General features: G+C 51.3%; 1 protein-coding gene across 1 annotated transcript in view; it reads left to right on the top strand.

Moving 5' to 3' along the window:
* Position 1: 1 nt before the first annotated feature.
* Positions 2–18,198, top strand: part of IGF2BP2 (insulin like growth factor 2 mRNA binding protein 2) — a gene marked incomplete at its 5' end in the record, with an annotated part of 41,162 nt that continues 22,965 nt past the window's right edge. The window contains one exon of the mRNA XM_026036378.1: positions 2–27. Coding sequence (XP_025892163.1) covers positions 2–27 — 26 coding nt within the window. The remainder of the gene's footprint in view (positions 28–18,198) is intronic.

The raw sequence follows: 18,198 nt of genomic DNA on the forward strand, positions 1-18,198 counted from the left end.
GGATTACTCGGTGCCCAAAAAGCTGAGGTAAAACGCGGAGGGGAGGGCGGGCGGGCCGGGGCGGGGGGGCAGCCGCGGTTTTACTTTCGCTACGGGCCGACGGGGCGGCGGGAAGAGGGGAGACAGCGCGGGGCCCCCCCGCCCCGACGGCCGCTTCCTCGGGAAGAGCGGGAGGCTCCGCTCCGAGCCCCGGTGGGGCAGAGCGGGAGGGAAATGTTCGCCGCGTTGTTATTAGCGGCGTTGTTATTAGCGGCGTTGTCCCCGCCGGCTCTGCGGACCCCTCGCTCGGGTTGCCCCCTCCGTGCTGCGCTCGCCCCCCGTGTTATTTAATTCTTTCTGTATTCGATTTATTTGTATCCCGCTTTGCCTGGGGATAAACAGAGCGTCGCTCGCAGGGGGCAGCGGAGCTGCTGGAGGCCAGTGCTGGCCCCGCTGCCACCGGGCAGCTCCGACGGCGGCTTGGGGAGCCCCTTATATCCGCCACGGTGAAAGGGCGAAGCGAATTGCGAGCGTTTCCTTGACTTTTTTTTCCCCTTTTCTTTTATGCATATATTTTTCCCTAAAATAGCCCGTGCCGGCTTTGCTTTGGGCAGCGCGCGCCCCGCCGCGCGCGCCTTTCGGGCTTGTTTTCGAAGGAGCTCCGCTCGCCCGGGCGCGCGGCTGCCTGCGCGCTCGGGGAGGCCGAACCCCCACTTGCCTGGGTGCCACCTCGTATCCGACCCCGGCGTGCCCATGCTGGGCAGGCGGCAGAGCCCGTGTGAACCCAAAACACCACTAAAACCTGAGGCGGCGTTAGGCGCTTTTGCGGTGGCCACGTTCTCCCCGCCACGCGGGAAACGCTATCGCGCCATTGGCGACGCTTGCGGGCAAAACCTCGTGCCCATGATGTCCCTAAAGTCCCTAAATCTCAGCACCGGTCCCGGATCCTGTGTTATCCTGGCGTGTCGGGAGCTCGCGATGCACGACGGAGGCAGAGCCGCGGGTTTGGGGGCGTTCGGTTGCTTTGCAGTTTTGTGCGGTGCAAAACAGATGTAAACAAGGAATCCGTCTTTACCTAAATTCATAATCTGCCTCCAAGTGGCATTAGTTTCCCTTTAGATTCTTAAAAGAACAAGCAAAAACACATTTAAACACCCCATAAATAAGCTAATATATCTCTTACCTTAATCTGGGCTCAGCTGTCTCCTAAGTTTTCCATTTCAGCTTGACTCCCGATTCCTCGTGTTGTGGATATTTAATTTAAGATGCTTTTTTATTTTTATTTTTTTCCCACAAAAAAATAATCGAGTGCTGTTTTATATTAAGCCCCATGGTCGGCATGGTTGTGCTTTTTGCCCTAGTGTGCGTTCAGTTATAGGTTTGGCCGTGCTTTATTTTTCTAACGTGATTTTCTGGCGTGGGAGACGGGATCACATGGTGGTGTTTGTAGTTTTTTCCGCCGATGCAGCTCTCTTCCTTCCCCTCCAAACCCGTAGAAATGGGGCTTGTGACGGCCACCGTGAAGCCCCATAGGGTCTTTGGGAGTGCGGGGGGTCCGAGGGTCCCACTTGTCCCATGCAGGCGCTGGACAAGAGGCATGGTTAGAGCCCGGTGTCCGCTTTTGGTGCAGTCTGGAGCATTCGAGGGCTTCTCAGCTTTCCCCTTTTGTCGTTTCTAATGTCGTGGGGCTGGGAATCCATGGGGTTTGATTGCAGGCAGCTTTCCCTTGGCTCTAGAACTAATCTGGGTTGCTTTATTTACATACATATATATATATATTTATATACATGCACATGTGTGTGTGCAGAAATACAGATGTACCGAATTTGCAGCATAAAAATATTTGCTCGTGCTTTACGTTCCCGCTTGGACATTAAATGCGACGAGGAGGGGCTTCATACGGGGTTGAATGCAAAGGAAATGCGATAAGAAACCTGCCTGTAAAACGACGGGGGACACTCGCCCGCGAGGGCTCGTGCCTTGGTGTCACCAGAGAGCCTAGAGGTGCTGGGGGGGCTGCACTGGTGCGAAAAACCCGGAGCAGAGAGCAGCAGCTCTGCTCAGAGGCAGATGCTTTGGGCCTCCTATAGGACCCATAAGACAGTGTGCAATTGTCTGGGGTTTGTATATGTCGCTTTGTGCATTGGCGAACTAAATAGAGAAAAAAAAATCCTCTTTTTTCTTTTTTTTTTTTTTCTCCCCTCCTTTTTTTTTTTTTTTTTTTTTTTTTTTGCAACTGGGCGACGCAATCCCGTTTCGGGAGTGTTCAGCATCAAAGGGCGCTTGATCACGATGCCCCTCGTGCTGCCCCTGCCCTACCTTGAAACTTGGATTTCTCCTTGCGATCCCATCGAGGAAATGCAGAAAATGATGATGACTTGTTGTGAAACATTAAAGGGAAAAAGAATAATAATAATAATAATAATAATAATAACACGACCACCGATGCTGATTTTAATATAAATATTTGATAAAAATAAAAGGAACGATGCAGTGAGTAGCAGCAAGGTGGCAAAGCTTGACTAAATGTGGGCAAAATGTCTAGATTTCTAATTTCCTTATGGGAGTCTTGGTGCTTTCTGCTTTGGTTGTTGTTTATAAAAATGAAATGTGTTTTTAAACGTGAAAAACATATAAACAGCAGGCGAGGGGATGTGATCAGAGTGGATCTGGACTTGAAGTCAGTGTAATATTTGAATGGACCTTTGCAGCAAGTGGCAAAACTCCGGCAGCTTGTTGCTTTTCTCGCTCAGGTGCAGGGAGTGATGAGATACGATGTGGCTTTGGTCTCTAAATAAAAATATTTTAAAGAGAGACCTCAAAACGTCGGGATTTTGAGGGGGAGAGGCAGCTGTTTTCCTGCAAATCTGATATATTTTTTTTTTCCTGGAAAGGACTTCCTCTTAAATCTTGCCTCCTCCTAAAATCCCGAATTAGAGGATGATGAGGGCACAGATTTGAATGTAGAACCCCGAGGGGCGCCTACTGCCTTAAGCAGTTCTTGTTTTTAACAGTTTGTGGAGGGGGAAGCAATAACCCCCAGCACAAATTAAACCCGCCCTCTAAAGCTACCGAGATTGCCTTAAATCTACCTGGCTGTGTATCGGAGTTTAATTAAAAGCTGATGAATTAGGTGCAAAATTAGTACGAAGGAAACTGCTTAAGCGGGGACACGGTGTTTAAAACTCCTTATGGGGAGGAACGTGGGGCAGGGGTCGGTGTCGGCGCGAGCTTCTGCTCCCGCGAGTGCCAGGGTGCTTGCCCAAAACGGTCCGAGGGAACGGGCTTGCCGCCGTGAGCAATTCCCATGATTCATTTTCATGCTCGCGAGTTGAAGTAAGCAATAGTGTGTGTGTGTGTGTGTGTGTGTGTGTGTGCATGGGGGGGACAAAATAAAATACCCTGGGGGAAAGTCTTGGCGAAAGCAGCGTTTGGGTGGTGGCACATTGGGGACCGGCCGCTGTGGTCTGCGGGCGAAGGAGCCGTGGGCTGCTGTCGTGACCAACAGCGTCGCATTTGTTTCTGATCTTTTTTTTCTTTAATTATTATTGTTATTATCATGTTTTTATTATTATTATTTTTCCCAAGTGTTGATCAAAGTTTAAATTGACAGTCCTGTTTTTGGAGCCGCGTTTTGGAGCAGGACGGACCTTGGGGTCGGTTTGGAAGGGGAAGAGCCCCACCAGAGTAGTTAGCCCGAGGTGTCGACACGGCACAACCCACTGGGTTGGGAATGTATGTGATATTTGTATCTTTTTTTATTTTTTTTCCAATTTTTTTCAGTCTTTATAATTCCCCTGCTCGCTTTGCAAACCGACCCTTTCCACTTTGCAACAAAGGGCACCTTCTCTTTGGGGCTGGCGAGCGGCGTCCGCTCCCTGTTACTTGTTAAGCTTTTGCTCTTCCCTCTTTGCATCATTAATTTAATCCTCCCTTGCCCCTTTCTGCTAATACCGCAGCTGAGTATTAGCCTATTTTGGGGGGCTTCCCTTCTACAGGAAGAGGGTCCAGAGCTCACCAGGCGCCACCCTTGAGTGGCCGAGCAAACCTTCGCTCCTACCCTAAAGCTTTGGCCTTTATCTCAAAGAAATGTTATTCCGTCAGGCCAAATTGCACTCATCCGTTCTCGCCAGCCAAGTGTATTTTTCCACTATTTCTTTGTGTGTGTTCGTTTCCAAACACGGATTAATTTAGTGCTGATCTTCGCTACACCGGTTGAGCTGTGATTTTGTGATAGTGACTTACTTCCCCCCCCTTTTTTTTTTAATTTAAAACTCTAAAATGCGGGAGAAATTAAGATTTCTGGGGCTAAATGTGCCTGGAATGAATCTGCAAACCGTTTTATATAGGTAGGTAATCTTCTCTTTCCTTATTGCTATTGTAGTGTTAATCACAGGCCCTTTTCTTTTAAGGGAGAGTAAAGCTCCGTGCAAGCCATACCTACAAGTAAATCAATTATTTTGCAGGGGAAAAAAAAAAATACATGCACAACTTCAAATGCACCTGAGGAGCAGAAATCATATGCAGGCTGATCTGTATTTCTAATGTTTTTTGCTTGTTTGTTAAGATTTTAATAGTTGTTTTACTGCTTGCTCTACCAGAGAAGGGGTGTGATACAGGTGGTGGGGGGGAAGAAAGCAGAATTACGGCACCTAAAGAGCTCTGTTTTTGCTGTGTCCCCATAGGCCAGGCCATGGAGGTGCCACCACAGTCCCCTGCCGGGCTCAGGGGCTCTGTAGGGAGCTGGTGTCAAGATCATTATTGTTATTAATAACAATCATTTATTATTATTTTTGTCCTGGCTTTGCCCGAGTCTCTCTTCCCCGGCAGGGTTGACCCCGTGTGCTTGGCCTGGGCTGTGATGGTCTGAAGGTGACAACTGAGGGATGTGTTTTTATGAATGGGGATCAAGGAGGGGGTCACATCAGGTGGTCTTCGTGACACCTCAGCAGGTCAATGAGCCCAAGCCCCCCCCAACACCCTCAAAATGCCAGTGGTGAGGCAAGAGCAAGCTGCCCACCTCCGAGTCGAGACGTGGTGTGGGGAGGAGGCAGCCAAAACTGAAAGCAAAGATGAGTAACACGCGAGGATTTGTTGTGACTCCCCAGGGCGGCAGCGAGCTGGGGGTTTTGATGCAAGGGTCCAGGTCGTGCCGGGTTTCGAGCTGAACAAATGCTACGAGATAAAATTCTGCTGTTCGGATTTGGAGAGACGTGGGAATCAAAGTTCACCAGGAATTAATGGAGAGCCCTTTCACAGCATATCACTGGAGTTATCTTATCATGCGCTTCTCGCGAGTTTTCCGATAAAATAAGCTGGTTTGGTTTTCAATGTATTTTTTTTTCTTTCTCCTCGGCAAATAGGGACTAAGATTTGTGTGTCAAATTCTGCTTTTGTGCTGGTTCATCAGACTCCCACTGTATTTTGCCTTGCAGGAATTTGAAGTGGGCAGGATTTGCACTGAGCAGTGTCCCACAAGGCGGGTGGCCCTTCGTGCTCTCCGTGTTGTGCACGTACCTGTCCCGGTTCTGCGTCCCGGTCGCTCGGGTTGCGCCCTCGTTTTGGGAACCCAGTCATGCTCCTCGATCCAGGTTTAGGGGAACAGCATTACTCGAATTCCTAAGGGTTCTAGCTGAGAGATGGCCCAGGAGATGCGTTGCGGTGGCAGCCGGAGTGACCTCTGAAAGCCACTTGTGTTTCCACTTAGCACTAGGAGCAAGTAGGAAGCCCGAGAAATGAGTCTCGCCTCCCGTCGCTGGGATGAAGAGGGACAGCAGCGACTACGGGGTGGTTCAGGAGATTCCTGCGTAGCTGGGTTTGTCGTCTGAGCTCGGGGAAGGGCTTTGTTTCCCTTCCAAGATGTTTCCAATTGCCTTGGGACTGGCTAGAATATATTGTTTCAGTCACTTTGCTCTTCTGTGGTTATTGTCATCTGTTGTCCCCCGGCTATGTGGAGAGGAGCCCTCGCTCGGTCGGACTTGTCCTTGCCAGATAACCCAAGATCCTGCTTCTCCAGCGAAGACTTTTCGGGGATAGTTTGCCTTCTGGCAGACAGTTGTTTGGCTGTCCATCCAGCTGGGTGAGGTCTTGTTTTCCCAAACTTGTGCCCCGTCGTGGTCAGGCACGGTTTGTAAGTGGAAAATGCATCCACCACCTTTAGTTTTTAATCGCGTTGCTCCACGAAATGTGCCACCTACCGTGCTCATATCTGTGCTCGCGTTTCCCTCTGTGACAAACTCGGTCCCACCGCTGCGGAATCAGCCACGGGCTTCTCTTGGTGGACACAGATGTTCTGGGTGCTCTGGGGACTGCAAAATGAATTGTCCCTCTTCGGGAAGGCTTTTGGTGCTGGGAGAATTCTGGAAAGCCCGGGTAGCTCTGGGCACCACGTACAGCTTCTGCTGCGGCCGATGGTGTGAAGTGTTGAGGCCTGTTTTGCTCCAGGAGAGCTCTCAGGTGACGGAGGCGAGACCCAGGGATCCTGGCTGAGCAAGGAGCAATTTGTTTGGCTTCAGCTCGTAAATCATCACATGAGCATCTTCTCCTGGCATCCCGGTCGCGCTCTTGAATACTGGTTGCCCACCAGCATTTGAAATAACACGGTCCTTTTCCTTCTGCTAACATGAATTTTTGATGTTTTCTGCTTTTATGCTTTCCTTGGGCACTTGTGAGCTTGCCTGGCCCTCCCAGCAGTGGTGTGGGGAGATTTTAGGCTCTGTAGCAAGTGCCTTGGCCATCCAAACTGGGGATGGGGCAGAGGAGATGACTGATGTTCGGTTAGGAAAGCACCGGGCTGGTGGGAGGTGAGGCTCTGCACTGCTGCATGCTCTCATTGCAGATGAACATGAACTATTGCTACCTGGCTTACTGTGTATTATTAATTATTTTAAAATTATTTAGACATTTTCTGACTGAGAAAAGTTTTTTTTTTTTTTTTTAAATTATTTTTTTTTTAATCCAAGAGGGGAGAGGTTGGTTGCAAAGCAAACATCTTTGTAATTCCGACCCGGTTAGAGCCCCCTCCGCTCTTGCAGACCCTTGTCGGGATATCCTAATACCCTTTTCCTCAAGCAAGCACTAAAATATTTCAGAAGACAAAAACAGGCCTGTCTTGGAGGCCATCAGATTACAACACACTCCCTCTTTTTGTTTTGTTTTGTTTTATTTTATTTCCCCTGCTCTCTTGAACACAAATTTTATTGCAAGTTGGAGAAATTGGATTGGATTCTCTCTATCCCAAGTATGGATCTCAGGTAGATGGTGGTAAATTTTTCTGTGTGACTTTATTACAGGAAGGCGATGCAAAGTTCGGATAGAAAAATATTTGTTGCTTGAAACAAGACCGAATGAAACCTGTGCGAATCTGCTCCCCGTGAAGTCCAAAGCAAACCTAAATTCCTGCAGAACAGCAAAAACTTGCTCCCCTTTCCCGAGGCAGAAGCAAACGGAGATGTTCTGGTTCCTCTTGTTTTTACTTTCAGCATTTGGAAGCGCTGCGTGGGGCGGAGATCGAGGTGTGAGCTTGTTGTGCTCTTGATCTCCACCAGTGTCTGGAGCTGGAGGGGAACCCGTCCTGCAGCCATCGAGGGAAGGGGAGAGAGGCTCAAGCAGCTGATTGCGCCTCTTAGGTCTAATTAAAAGCTCGGTGAAATGTGCAGCCTGCTCACAGACCCCCAGAGCCCTTCCAGCCTTAGTGCATCCTCCTTTTTTTATTATTTCATCTCCACAAGCATGGAAATTTCTCCCAAAGTCCGGTGTGAGCCGTAGAAGGCTTTGAGCAGCGGAGAGGTTGAGCGAGCGGCGAGCTGGGCCGGGCGCGGGGCCGGACGTGCGTTGGCTTCGCGGAGCGCCCGGAGCAGAGCTGGGATTATGGCGCCCGTGGCGACGGTGTCGCGGCTGCAACGTAGCCCCGGGCTTGATCTGATTAGTGGTGACGAGTGGGAATCGCCGGCGCTGGAGCGCGCGTGACCCTCCGAGGTGGAGGGCAGTGTGTCCTCCTATGGCAAGGGGCACCCCTACTGAAGAGGATGCTTTTGGGTCGGGTTTAGAAAGGCTGAAAAAGCAGCTGATCTTAGGTAGATGAACACAAATCTGAGCACCTTTCTCGAAACCAGAGCTCTAGCCTATTTTTCGCCCCGTCTCTCTCGCTTTCTGCCTCTGTGGGTGAGGTTGATGTTGCAATTCGTCACAGTGAAACCAAGGGAAATTGGAGAACTGAAATGATGGAAGGCAACAGTTGAAGCGGAGGTTTATTTATTTATTTTTGATGGACTGGTGTGTTGGGCAGCTGGTTGCAGAACGCTCTCGTGGTGTTTCTGGTTGTGTTCCCGGGACTCACTTGGCTCTTCGTGACCAGGTGGGCGCCAAAAAGATCGGTGACTTAGTGGAAAAGTAGAGGGCACAAAGAGCAGGTGGAGAAAACTTTTGGGATCTGACTAGAGCTGTTGTGTGTTTTTAGTTTTGCATCCCAAAATGTTGGGGGTGTCGGGAAGCGCTGGGAAGCAGGAGTGGGGCAGGAGGGGGGCAGCCTTCAAGGAGGGGATGAGGAACCAACAGGAGCCAAGTTAATAAAAAGAAGAAGTGAATCTAGGTGTTGAAGAGAGGATGAAAGAGGAGATTAAATAAATGCAGAAATGTTCAAGCAACAAAGAGGAGAGTAAATAAATGCAGTAAATAAATGCAGAAAACAGTTATCTGTTTTCCCACACTGAGGCCAACTCAGTGTTGCAGGGCTGGTTGTAACATACAGCTAGGTGTTTTTCCATAAACTGCATGCTTGTGTGTGTGTGTGTGTGTGTGTGTGTGTGTGTGTGTATATATATATATATAAATTCCTATCAGCCCACTGCAAAACGGGTTGAGTGAAATGTGACTGCTGCCTCCATCGTGGGATCTTGTTTCGAGGTTATTGTGTGTGCTAAAATTAGACTGCGGCACCCCCAGGCCTTCAGCTTCTGCTCAGAGGAAGCTGAGGGAGCAGGAGGAAGGGGAGAGAGGAGCGAGGATGGGAAGAAGATAAAGAGCTTTCCTGCCCCACCATCCTCCTGTGCAGCTCTGCAAGTTGTATTAAATGGCACGTTGGAGGAGCTTGGCCTCAAGTTCTGCAGGTGACTGCCATCCCCTTCTGCCATTCCCTTGTCTTAGGTGGATCATGTGTGGTTCCTCCTGCTGTGGAAGGGCCCCGTATCCCGTGTCCCACCTCCAGGAAGGGGGATTTGGCCCTGGACAATGTGTCCAGTGCTCAAGCTGTCTTCAGGTTTTCTACAGCAGTAACCGGGCAGATGCAACCTCATTTCCAGTGCTGTTGGGAGAACCCTCCAATGGTGGTACTGGTGGAGGGGAAGCCTTAAAGAAGATTTTGGCTGGCTTTTTGGAAGCTCTGCTTTATCTCAGGTGGATACCATAAGTGGGAATTCCTGGCCTTGTTTGCAATAAATGTAGTTACTTAGGACCTTGCTGGGGCTGTAGTGATGTGCTGGGAACCTCCTTGTTTGGGTTGCAAGGAATAGGTGAAATTTTATGAACATGCCTCCAGGTACCTCTGCTACTGGTCCCTCAGCATGGGTACAACACCTGGTGCTGGGTTTCTGAGCCCTTGGAGAACAGGGATGTGTTCAGGAAGAGCCTGACAAGTCCATAAATGGCCTGGAGTGTTGCTTTAAAACTCAGCATCCTTGAGAGGAGAGGTGCTTACGGTGGTCTTTAAAGTGAAGGCTGAAGTTTGTCCTCAATGATGCGTCCGCTTCCCAGCCGTGTGCAGTGTTTCCTCTGATTCTAGGGTGAGCAAAAACTTGCAGCATCTTTGCAAATGCCGTTTCTTTCCTCCAGGTCTGTTTTCATTTCCATGGCCTCATACCAGCTTTAAAAAACACCGAAGAAAAGCTGGAGCAGAGGGGGATCCACATTCTCCACCATGCCTGCGAACTCTTCTTCCTGTCACTGACTTTGTCCTCTGTTTGAGATGCTGCAGATGAAGGTGGGGTCCTTGGCGCCTCTCGCAGAGGAGGAACTAAGCTGCCCTCTCGTACAAGGCAGCATTTCTTGCCAGGGTTTCTCTGGAGGAACCTACCTGGCAGCCAGCCTCAGTGTGCATTCCTGGCCTCCCTCCCCAACCAATGGGCTGGTGGGCATCCAACCCTACGTCTCCACGGAGGTCTCCTTCAGGTGTAGCTGGACTTCTTCCAGGGAAATGCTTGGGCTATGCAGAGCCAAGACTGGCCCTCACAGTCCTCTCTTGCTGCTGAGGGGACTGGGATGGGGCTGAGAGTGCTGGGTCTTTTGCCTCCTCCGCACTGCTTGCTCTTGCCCTAGAGACTGCTGTTCCAGAGGGAATCCTTGCTCGCGCAGCAGCCCAGCCTGGGATGTGCAGCGCGCGGAGCCGATAACGCTTGGTCAGGAGCTGGTGGCCCATTTCCTTTCTATTTATAGGTCTGGCAGCCAGCAGGGAGCTCAAGCGAGAGGGAGGTGTTTGAAGCATTGCTCCTGATGCCACGCGGCGGAGCCATCCGTTCCCAGCGTTGGGGTTCGTTCTGCTCGGATCAGCCGGCTGAGCTGCCTCAAAACGCATCGTTTGCCAGGCAGCCAAGAGCCTGGCCTTGCTTTGGCCCTCTTTTTCCATGCAGATGCCCGGCAAGGCCATGTAGCGGCCCTCAGCAGGCCCCGTTTTCGGGGTGCAGATTGGAGCCGTTGCGTCGATGACGCTCTGCTCAAGCGCCTGAGGGCAGGTCCACATGCGGAGGGGCCATCAGGGACCTGCGTGGTGCTGCAGCAGATGGCCCGCTTGGCAGGGCGGGCGGACGCTCGGCCTCGTGCAGCTCGGCTCGGCGCTAGCAGATGGCCCTTGGCACAACTGGCCACTCACGGGCTCTTGCGTTGGCAGTGTGAGAGGAAGGAGCAAAGGGAGCATTCGGACAGGGGAAGAGGAGGCGCGGCAAAGAGCCTGCCATAGGCTTGGCCAAGATGTTTGTCTGCTGCTGGTGGCCAGCGTAAGGTCACTCATCCCTTCTCAACCCAGGACAAGGTACTGAGTCAAAGGTGATGCTTGCATCAGGCCGCCCATTAAAATGCTCAACCGACCAGGCAGATTTGTGCGGGGCAGTAGAGTTGCTTCTTCCTCCCTCTCCTCTTCTCCCTCTCCTCTTTTTTGCAGGTATCTCTTTCTGTTTGTCATCCTGCCTTGCGGTCCATAGAAAATCAGTTGAGTTCTCTGAGGAGCACTTGCCCGTGTTCCTACCAAGTGACTCTGTGACAGCCTGCATTAAATGTTCCTTTTATTGATCTTCTAGCAGGAACCCTGGCAGACAGATTCCTGTTTTCAGTGCGTGGCTGTAGGCAGATTTGAGAACCTTGGGTTCGTGTCCTTATTTAAGGATGCAGAGGTGGTGATAGGAAAAAATATAAGGGGAAAAAAAAAGATAGGGAAGGGGGTGCATGGTCCAGCCTATGGTGTTACCCAGGTACCCAGAATTGATGTCTCTGAGCACCGGGAGTCTCAATGGGAGGAGGACAGTGTCTGGTGATGATTTGAGCCTTTTGAGGCCATTTGAGTGATGGCCTCCAGGGACAAGAGGTGTCACTAGTTTCAGTGCTGGAAGGCGTGTGGTAGAAATGTCCCATCAGCTCATAGCCATCAGAGCAGCAGCTCTCAGCCTGCTGAGAGAGGCCAACCTTCTTTTTTTGTCAAATTTTCAGGCCTGCAAATGTCTTTTTCCAGCTGCAGCGCGTGGTGCAGTGGTAATGAGGAACCCAGGAGCTCGGCACCGCGGCGTGGCACTGAGTGACCCTGCTGCTGGCCAGCTGGTGATGCAGCTCCGCACGCGTCTGCACACGAGCTGCCACCGCGAGCGCTGCCGCGGGCACGTGCCGGCCCTCCGGAGGGGGATGAATCTTTTAAAGCTTCCAGAGACTCTCCAAACCTTTAAAACCTCTTTATTTATTTATTTTATTTTGTGTAGCTGGCTGGCAGACTCAGATCAGCCTTTCTTGTGGCGCAGTTACAGAAGATGGGAGTGAGGTGGCCTTGTGAGGATGCTCTACAGTGGGGTGGAGCAGTGCCCTGGCCTGGGGCACAGGGTGCAGCAGGTCTCATCAGAGCTTGTCACTTCCTTTGTAAGGAAATAAGGACACAGGTGATGGTATCCATACCTCAAGGTATGGATCACGATCAGGACTTCTTTGATTTCTCGGCAGAAGTGTGTTTGAAGAGCAGCACTCAGACTGAGCTTGGGCATGTTCAAGGTCGTGCTCATGCAGTTCTCTTTCCCAAAGGGAGCTCACATGGAAACCCACAGGTGATGGTTTTAAGCCAGCACTTGCATACGTTGAGTGCAGAACACAGGGGCTTGCATCCCCAACCAGAACATGCCAAGCCCCCAAGGATGAGATGCACTCAAAGCAACACGCAGAGCTTTGCAAGAACTGCCCTGCAGATCACAGGGTAAGAGAGGTAGTGCCAGCTGTGGAGATCTTAGTACAGGCATCTCGGAAAATACAGGTTCACAAAAGCCTTGTTCTGGCATGGTCAAATGATGCATGAGAACAACCTTGGCTTTGGCTTTTCTTACACGTCTCTCTTTCTGCGTTCTAATGCCCCAGAGAAGGACCCCAAGGGAGCAGATGCTTTCCGAGCGAGCATGGCAGGGCATGGCAGGGATGTTCTCCTGGCCTCACATGGGCTGCCCTTACGGTGTCAGTGAGCCCATACTGGTGGGGCAGCCAGCAGAGGAGGTCATTTTCAGGAAAGACTTGATATTGTGGACGCTGTGCTTTCCCTCCCTACCTGGAAGCAAAGCATGAGCTTTGTGCTGTGCGGGCCAAGCCGTGGACTTTGTTCGCCGGCTCAGCCGCAGCGTCCGAGGGTTAATCATTTATGGACGGGCTCCACCATGTGTTGGAGCTCTGCCACCCTCCTTGGAGGGTTTCACTGCCCATCTTGGGGACGGTACCCACAGGTGTCTCCTGGACCTGGGCAGGTGACTCGGGAGCCATCACCTGGGCTGGTGCACTGGGGAGCTCACGGGCCCATCGGAGGTTGCTGTAAACACAAAACACCCGCGTTGGGAGGGAGAACGGCAGGAGCAGGGGCAAATCGCGCATTGTCACCCCTCGCCTGGCCTGGGGCCTGCATTCAGGGGCCTGCTCCTGCGTTCCGTTCTCCTGGGAAGAGCCGTGGCCGTTCGGAGGCGAATGTTTCCTTCCCTGGCCACACCCCTCCAGGGAAGCTGGTTTGGGGATTCTTGGATAGCAGGCTGGTTTCCAACCTGTGCAAACCTGTCCAGGGCCTGCGACAGCAGCTATTTTCCTTTCCTGTTCTCTATTAGAAGAGTTGGGAAGAACTTCCTCAGAGTGAATGGTGCTTTTCTCATTATCCATGACTCGTATCCCAAAACTGCTTGGTCTGATTCATCCCAAAGGCTCCCAGAAATTCCCTGCAGGTCACCAGAGATCACATGCAAAAGCTGGAGAAGTCCAAAGATGCTTGAGGTGAAACCTCTTCCCGGCCCTTGCTTGTGAGGAACCTGCTTTTGCCTGTGAACCACATCGCAGAGGCTGAAGGCCGGACAGAAAGAGGCCCCAAGAAGACACGTGTGCCCATGCAGCTTGGGTTGGTGAGGCCACGCTGCGGCACCCAACACAGCGAAGGGACAACCTGTTCACTAGTGGCTTCCTGTAACAGCAAAGCCAGGTGCTGGGCTGGCCAGGCTGCCTGAAGCCATGGTGCTGGCGCTGGAGGCGTGACACCTGACCTCAGGAAGGGAAATGCTCCCATCTCTCCATCTGCGAACAGAAGATGGTGTCTTGTTTGCTTTTTGTTTCCCAGCGTGGCCTAGGTCCAGCAGCGTCACGTGCAGCTGTGTTTGGAGAGTAGCTATTTTTAGGTTACTTGACTTTTCTTCTTTCACTCCATTGTCTCTCCTTTTCCTCCTCCTCCTCTTTTTTTTTTCCTTCCAGCCCCTTCTTATATTTCCTCCTCCTTTCAGCCCTGCTTGGCCTTTTCCTCCTAGCCACCTCCTGTGAGATGCGGAGAGCCTCCTGGCCAACTCCATCTCCTAGATGTGCCACCTTCAGTGTCCTGACTGTGTCCACCTGCCAACGGAGACGTGAACTAATCCCTTGAGAGCTGAGCTCTCGGGGCTGCCCAGGCTTAGACCTGTACACCTTAGAAAAGAGTCCGTCTGGAGAATGTTGGCCTGCATGCAGGGCATTACCTGATGAGGAAGGACTAGTACAGTAAAAGTCTCTCTTGGTCATCACTGTCGAACCTCTAAGAGACTGCAGGGATGTTGACTTCTCCTCCACAGCTTCTGATACCCAGGGAGAAGCCTCCTAAGCCGTATCTCCTTCTTCAGGAGAGGCTCCTTAGGGATGAGGTAATTCCTCCAAAGGAGAGAAGAGCCTTGGAGAGACTTCTCAAGGATGTGAGAGGTGCGTGTCCGATCCTGAAGTCCTTGGAGGTGGTTCTGGTCGGAAGGAGCCCATGCTGTCTGGAGAAGAAGTGCTTGCTAATGTGAAAGAGTTGTTGCTTTCTTTATCTCTGACTTCTCTGCTTTTTCTATAGCGATGGATTTCTTTCGAATGGGAGAGCTGACCCTGCAGGGGAACATGTGGCATGGAGGGGAAGTCACTAACCAAGCACGAAGCCAGCTAACCCCTTCACTGCAGTGGGGAGATGACAATTTAGAAACTAGACTGTAAATTGAGTCTGTGAAGGACCACGAAGAAGATGGAGAGGAGCACAGAGAGAGAGCCACTTGTGGGAGCCACTTGTCATCTGTGCAGCATTTGTATGAAACAGCAGGTCCTTGTTCAGATGGGAGAGGTCTTGGTATCCATTGCTGATTTGATTTTGGTTTCCTGTTGGCTTCTCTTTCGTTTCCCTGATAGCCCCTCCAGTGCAGGGCGGGAGAATGGACCCTGATCTTCCTCCTTGTTCTTCTGAGTGCCCCTGCAGATGCTTTTTGCAGGCTGATGGCCACAGTGCAGGTGTTTGAAGACCAGGAGTAGCTGTTTCTCCCTCTGAGCACCACGAATATCCGCAGAGCAGAGGGACTGCGATGAAACCATGACAAGGAGATAGTGTGGTCATAGGTTGATATTTTGTTGAGCAAGTGATAACTTAGCAGGTGGATTTTCTCCTGTGAAAGGAAGCCTCCATCTTCCTTTCCCTTTCTTCTTTTGGAGCCTGTGTTTTATCTGTCGTGTGACTAGTGGGCTTTAGTACTATGTGTCAGACATCCAAGGTCTCTGCCAAGGAAAACTCCTCTCCTATGTCATCCATTGGAGCTAGTGCTAGGCCCCTAAGTCATATTCAAAAATGGACACGAATGCCAGGTCCTGCTTGTCCCACATGATTAAATAAGTAAAAGGAAGGCACGTGGCTAACAGGAGTTGTGGCTGTAGAGGCAAATGGATCCTGTGTCGGGAACCCAGTGACCTCTGGCTTCTTGGGTGGAAGCTATGTTGCTCTGGTAACTTTGGATCTTCAGGAAAAAAAGAGGCTTTTTCTTTTCTCTCTGCTTTATGTTTCCCCCCAGGTTTCATCCTGGTCCCCATGTCTGTCTCAAAGCGCCTCAAAAGTGCTCGTCATCATGAGACAGAAAAAGGGGGCTTGTTGAAAGTGTTCTGGCCCTGAGTGTCTGAAATTGCCTGAGAACTTGGGTCTTTCAGTCTTGTATTACTTCCTGCAGAGGAAGGCTTGTGATTCCAGGGATTTGACCCTTTCACTTGAAGGACTGTGGCCAATAACAATATCTGCGATGCCTCAGGAGTGATCCGTAAGTGACGTGTTGCCACCCATGGACCCCTGCTCCCTGTCGTGTCTTCTCCTTGACCAACGTGTTCCAGCATGTGTTTTTATGTAGCTGGGCCGCCATCTAGTCCTCCTTTGGACTTTCATCGTGGAGGAAGTGCACCAGGCTCATTGCACCAGTTCCCTTTCACTGACAGGCACACACTGAGCTGGTTTCTCCCCAGAACAAGCGTGCGGAACAGGTTTCCCAGCAAAACCAACCCTGAGCGGGGCTAATTCCCAACAAGGAAACATTTCAAACCAGAAACGTGTTTCTTCTTTTGTCTTGCCGACCTGCAGAACGCACAGGCGTCCCTTAGTTGTGCCACAGCATTATTTGGACCCTTTCCAAACAACAAGTGGTTGTTGGCTCATATAGTTGTTTTTATTGCTTATTTCTCGAAAGGGTGCGACGTGTGGGTTTCTTCCGTATGTTACGTTTTCTCAGCCTCATTTTCCAGATTTTGGAAGAAAGTTGGCCAGTGATGACATATGGCTATATGGTTTTGTGAGGAGCATCCACCGTGGCTCTCGGGGTGCTGACTGGACCCGGCAAGCAGCAAGTAGGGTTCTGTGGTGACTCCAACATTTTTGCAGAGTGTGTGTTGCTTGCCCATGCCTGGCAGCGTGCAAGGGATGCTAAACTGGTGGCTTCTGGTAGAAATGGAGCTGCTTGGCCGCTCCAGTTCCTGGACAACGGTGCTGCATGGTTCACCTGCCCTTGCAAGCAGCAGCTCTTGCAGTTCCCCCAGCTCGAATGGGTGCCTGGCGATCACGTCAGAGCAGGGTTCCTGGTGTCATCGCGTCACCCGTCACCGGGACGCTTTGAGACGGAGCGTTGCTGCTGCCAGCGCCTCTGTCCCAGCAGGCTGGTTAGGAACGACAGTCGCTGGCCGTCTTGTCATCAGTCCTCGCTTCTCATTGTTACAGTGCGAGCTCCAAAAACAGCTGGGCGCCGTCCCGGACCCGACAGCCGAGGGCAGGGTGCCACAGGCGGTGCCCGGGCTCTGGGAAGGGAGCGCTCGGCCCTGCGATGGGCCAGGCGATCAGAGCGGAGAGTTTTGGAGAGGGTGCACCAGCCCCAGCGCTTGCTGCTGCTGCTGGCCCAGGGTTCATCCTGCAGTTCCTAAAAGATCTTTATTCTTTTTTGTTATTTCAAGTCCCCGTTTTGTTCTACACTAAATTCCTGGTTGATTTGTCATTAGGAGCTGGCAATAACTTGGCCAAGGGATGCTCTTCTTTCCTTCAGGTCTACCTGTTCCTGCAGTTCCTTGCTCAACTGCTGTACCTGCAGGAAGGAGAACCCTTCAGCCCCCTGGGCAGCTGCAGGGCAACCTTTGCACACAACAGATTTGCTCTTTCCCCTAGCTGGAATTAATTCCTCCTTGAGCTCATATTTTTCTGCTGCATTACTGAGCCTGGTATGAGAACCTCCAGGAGGTTAAAGGACAAACCTTTGAATAGATTAAACCTTTGCAAGGATAAACCTTTGCAAAAAGAGCGATACCTCCAGCTGCTGATCCATACCGTGCGTTTTGAACATTTAGGTGTGAGGAAGTGGTTTGGCGTTCATGTTAATCTCTGTGATTGGGAAAGGTGGTCCTGCTCTGCTTTGCAACTGCCACTGCTTCTTGCCTCGGCTTTGGTGGTTGCGCAGCTGCAGAGTGAGTTAACTTCATGAGCTGATCTTGTTGGAAAAGAGCATCAAAGAAGGAAAAGAATGCTCTGTTGACAGCACCAGCCCTGGTACTGGTGCACCATAAAGCCAGCAGATATCACTGTGTGAGCACTGGGGTATTTGAGCTGGACCAGGTGACAATGTAGGACATGGTTTAGTTGGAGCTAATTGATTAAGAGCAAAATTATGAATGCTGATGTGGACCCTGTCTCCAAACCACCGTGGAGTCTTTCATTTGGGGAGCATCTCTGAATCTGATTTCCAGATCACAGAGTGGAACAGGAGTGGCTTACCTGGGTCCTCGTGGACTTGGCTCTCTCTAAAGTCACTGCTGCCCTGCAGTGCACCTGCAGTGAGGCTGGGAAGGGTTTTGGTGGCCATTCCTTCTTAGGAAGCCTTCGCAATGCTTGGTGCACCCCTGTGGCCCAAGGGTGCACCATGGCCAAGCTGGGCATGGTAGCCATGTTTAAGGGAAGCCCTCAGAGCAGGGGGGTGGATTGAGGGTCAGGCTACATGTTTCCCGTCTGAAAGCAGCCAGATCTTGCTAGGAGCAGTGAATTTGGAGGTTTTCATTTTGAGAGGTTTCCTAGGAAACACGGAGCCGCAACCGTGATGGGAAGAGATTTCTCCTGTGACAGGTCCAGCCCCAGTGGGAGGTGGCCATGGAGAGCTAAGTGAGACGGCCTTGCCTGGCTCTCAGAGCCCCTTCAGAAAGGGCTGCTTTCTCTCAGCCCCAGGGCTGCCACGTGCAGCC

The sequence above is a fragment of the Nothoprocta perdicaria genome, unplaced genomic scaffold (genome assembly GCF_003342845.1).
Source record: "Nothoprocta perdicaria isolate Ctin4 unplaced genomic scaffold, notPer1 scaffold_177, whole genome shotgun sequence".
NCBI lineage: Eukaryota > Metazoa > Chordata > Aves > Tinamiformes > Tinamidae > Nothoprocta > Nothoprocta perdicaria.